The following is a 4,554-nucleotide window of genomic DNA, read 5'->3' on the forward strand; positions in this document are numbered from 1 at the left end:
TTTGGCGGTGGAATGGTTCAAATGGTTCCGGGTAGAATAGAAGAAGCTTTCGCTTAACGGGCTTCCGTATCTAGTAGCAGTGGATCGCCGATACCTACAGGCAGGAACCTATGTATATTAACGATAAAAGAGGTAGAAGAAAAAAGTTGGTGAATCATTGTGAGATACTGTTCTTAGTTCTTAAGAATATGTCAAGTTTCCTCTGAAAGGATCCCTAGGAAGTCGCTTGGACTAGCTCAGCCAGCAGCGAATTCCAGCATTTGACTATTCTTAAGGAGTAGAAGGTAATTCTACGGTCCTTTCTGCCGTGTTATGTCTCCAGATTCTGGATGTTACGCCCAAAGTTCGTATTGGGACTAAGCTTAAGTAGGTGTTTAAGAGGATGCCCAGAAGTGTTTAGGATGCCGTAAATCATTATAATGTCACCTCTAAGGCTCCTATACTCCCATGGGTAAATGTTCAGTGATTGGAGGCGCTCTTCAGGCATTTTTGTTGCAGTTAGCGTTAGATTTCGAATCGTAGGGTACAAACGCTGCTAGATCTTCAGCTTGGGATACCCCTAGAGGGAAGTTGCCTAACTTGTAGCTGTAGTCTACAACATGTCCCAGATGGGTTACTTTACACTTGGAAATGTTAAGAGTAAGTTCGTTGCTGTCTCCCTAACTTTGATGCCGAGCCATATCCTCCTGAGGTGCCAAACTATCCTCTTCGTTACGTAATTCTCTCCAGAGCTTCACATCATCAGCGAAAACCAATGAATCTGATGATGCCTGCTGCGGAAGATCGTTTATGCAAATTAAGGAAGAGGTTCTAGTACTTAAACACAGGAGTCCTCCCTAGGACATTCCATAGCCTGAGAGAAAGTGAAGTTAACGCCGACCTTAAGGTGTCGATTTTTTATATATGAAGTGAGACAATCAATTAAAGGTGATTTTATACCTAATTGTTTGAGCTTATTGATAAAACATATACGGTTGACCCCATCAAAAGCTTTTGAGAAGTCAACTTAAATGACGTCAACCTTCCCCTTGCGATCTATGATGGTTTTTTATCTGTCCACCGCGGTCAGTAGGTTAGTTATACGATAGTTAACTTTTCTGAAACCGTGCTGTCAGGATGAAAATAAGATCATGGATATTAAGCAGTCACGTGGACCGTCACATATCAGGGACTTCATATGCTGGAGGGTATTGAGAGAAGTGCTACTGGTCGGTAGCTTGAAGGTTCTCTGCGTCGACCTCCTTTGAAAATTGGTATAATATGAGTCCGTTTCCAATTTTATGGTAATGTGCCTTGGCTTGGCGAATGTGAGAACATCACGCTAGGCGGTATTGTCAAGATTGAAGCTGCTTCCCTCGGTTTAACTGAACGGATCATATCCGGGCCAGGAGAAGTGTCTTCTTTAAGGTACTGCACTCCCCAGTACACCACGTCAGCGCTCAGTTTCTCTTCTGAGAGTTCTGTTGAGTCGCAGGTGAAGCTGTAACAGCTCAGGTTGGTTGGTTAAGAGTTGACCCCAAACAACCAAGCATATGCTAAAACAGTATTGTTCAAGTATTCATTCACTTCCTTACTTTTTGTAAGCGTTGTATTCCCTATTATCTTATATTGAATGTTGAGAGCCTTTGTTTGTCTGAACAGATAATCCCATGCTCCACTGTGACTGCGCGAAGATCGAAATAAAGACCTATTCACTACTTCTCTGGTTTCTTCTATCAATAGCACGAGGGTTACCTTAAGGCACGAAAGTGGTGAGCCCTTTTTGAAAACAAATTTAACCTCATTTCTGTTATTAACTTTTTTTTTACTTAATCGTAAAAGTAGACCTGATTATCCGTAAACTAAGTTGAGTATATAACTAGTTTACTCCATATTATCTTAAGTTATTCGTGTTATAGTAACCATTTTTCGTGCTAACTTTATTGCTATATTTGTCACATACCTCATGTCAGACTCAATAGAAACGCATAATCTGGAGGATTTGTCACCAGTGGAGATAGACACTGTTATGACTACGAAATCCCGACTTCCAGAATTTGATCGTAGTGATCCTGAGTTGTGGTTTGCTCAACTAGAGCATTATTTCACGAGACACAATATCAAATCTGAAGGGATTCGCTATAGAGACTTGTGTTCTATCCTTCCTCCTTCAGTCGCCAAAGAAGTCCGTGACTTGATTTTAGATCTACCATCACCACAACCATACACCATCTTAAGACGAGAGATAATGAACCGTTTATCATTATCAGATAGTCAAAGAATCCAAAGACTTTTTCAAGGTGAAACACTAGGTGATCGGTCGCCGTCACAGTTTTTGCGTCACCTCCAAGGGTTAATGGGTGATAACACAGTGGGTGAAGTAGTCCTAAAACAAGGATGGATACAAGCTCTCCCATGCTACGTCCAACACTGTTTGGATGCACAAGATCCTGAAACCTCATTATCTCATTTAGCGCGTATAGCCGATAGAATAATGGAGAGAGGTCCTCCAACTGGACCAGGCACAATAAATCACACACAAAAAGTAGAATCAGCAAAAGACCCCGTCATAGAAGGACTCATTACGAGTGTTAAGAGTCTCACTGAGGCTGTCACCAGAATGCAAATGGGTCATAGAAACAGGAGCAGGTCACCACAACGACCACGATCCAAGTCACAAAACAGGTCACAAATGTCCAGACAACCTGGGCAGTTTTGTTGGTACCACTGGAAGTTTGGTGTCAACTCAACCAAGTGCATGCAACCATGCGCCTGGCCTAAGCATAATTCTAAGACAGCGGGAAACGAGTAACCCCTCCCCAGGTCGCGACGACTGAGGAGGGGCGCCTAAACAGTCGCTTGTTTTATGTTAGAGACAGAAACTCTGGCTTGAATTTCTTGGTGGATACTGGCGCTGCTCTTAGCATCATCCCTCAAAATAAAACTGAGATTAGTCGAGAAACATCATCAATTACACTTCAAGCTGCAAATAAAACTAAAATTGCAACATTTGGGCAGAAAAACTTAACCCTAGATTTGGGGTTCAGGAGGCAATTCCCTTGGGTTTTCACGGTAGCCGACTTAGATCTGGCAATACTGGGGATGGACTTTCTAGAGAGATACGAATTTCTAGTTGACACCAAGAAACGGCGATTAACACTAAAAGAAACTTCGTATTACGCAAAAGGCAAAGAAAGTCACATCAGCTCTCTTAACTTGATTCAAACTCCTCCAGTAACAACAGCGAAATTCCAAGATATACTCGCGGAATTTCCAAACTTAACTAAACCAAACCCACAGTCTTCTAAAGACAAACTAAAAGTAAGTCACACTATCAAAACCGAAGGTGCACCGGTTTTTGCAAAACCCGGGAGACTAGCACCAGATAAGCTCAAAATCGCTAGGGCCGAGTTTGATTATATGCTACAACTGGGTATTATCCGTCCCTCTGATAGTCAATGGGCATCCCCTTTGCATATGGTCCCAAAGAGGAATGAAGGTGACTGGCGACCGTGCGGGGATTACAGAGCCCTCAACCGTCAAACCGTACCAGATAGGTACCCAATACCGCATATCCAAGATTTCACAAACGTTTTACAGGGTATGAACATATTCACTAAAATTGACTTAGTCAGGGCATATCACAATATCCCAGTGGCTGATGAAGATATCCCCAAGACAGCTATTACAACACCCTTTGGCTTATTCGAGTTTGTACGCATGCCATTCGGCCTGAGAAATGCGGCACAGACATTTCAAAGATTCATAGACAATCTACTTCGAGATATGCCATTTGCGCAGGGGTATATAGACGACTTGTTAATTGCCAGCCCCGATTTGCAATCACACGAACAGCATGTAAAAACAGTGTTAAAAAGACTGGATGAACATGGAATAAACATACATCAAAGTAAGTGTGTTTTCGGTGTTCAAACTTTAGAATTTCTCGGTCACACAATAAGCCCAGAAGGGATTAAACCGATCAAAAAAGAAGTAGACACCATTAAACAATACCCCATACCTAGTTCTCTAACACAACTGGGAAGTTTTCTAGGTCTAATTAACTTTTATCGCAGATTCATACCAGGTTGTGCACAATTAATGCAACCTTTGACAGATTCACTAAAAGGAAAACCGGAAGAATTCAAACTGTCTTCTGACGCTGTCGAAGCTATTAAACAGCTTAAAGATAAATTAGCTCAAGCAATTACGTTGATGTATCCGAATTCTCTTTCCCCACTTGCTTTGATGGTGGATGCTTCAGATAAAGCAGTAGGCGGTACCCTTAACCAACTGGCTAAAAACGCCTGGAAACCAATTGCTTTCTTCTCAAAAAGACTCGCTCCAGCAGAGACAAGGTATTCTACCTTCGGGCGAGAACTTCTTGCAATCTACCTAACCATTAAACACTTCCGACACATGTTAGAAGGCAGGGAATTTATAGTCTTTACGGATCACAAACCACTAACGAATGCACTAAAAGCGAGAGCTGATAAATACTCACCTCGAGAAGTCCGACACCTTGACTATATATCACAGTTCACAAGCGATATCCGACATGTCAAAGGTCAGGAC

At 42.1% G+C, this 4,554-nt stretch overlaps 1 protein-coding gene across 1 annotated transcript; it reads left to right on the forward strand.

The window, feature by feature from the left end:
• Nucleotides 1-1,945: 1,945 nt before the first annotated feature.
• Nucleotides 1,946-2,791, forward strand: Smp_170190 (hypothetical protein; the record flags this gene model as incomplete). The annotated part of the gene is made up of 1 exon (XM_018789963.1): nucleotides 1,946-2,791. The coding sequence occupies one exon, from the start codon at nucleotides 1,946-1,948 to the stop codon at nucleotides 2,789-2,791; it is 846 nt and encodes a 281-aa protein (XP_018655354.1).
• Between the last annotated feature and the right edge of the window lie 1,763 nt (nucleotides 2,792-4,554).

This window comes from Schistosoma mansoni, chromosome W, assembly GCF_000237925.1.
Source record: "Schistosoma mansoni strain Puerto Rico chromosome W, complete genome".
NCBI classification, from domain to species: Eukaryota; Metazoa; Platyhelminthes; class Trematoda; order Strigeidida; family Schistosomatidae; genus Schistosoma; species Schistosoma mansoni.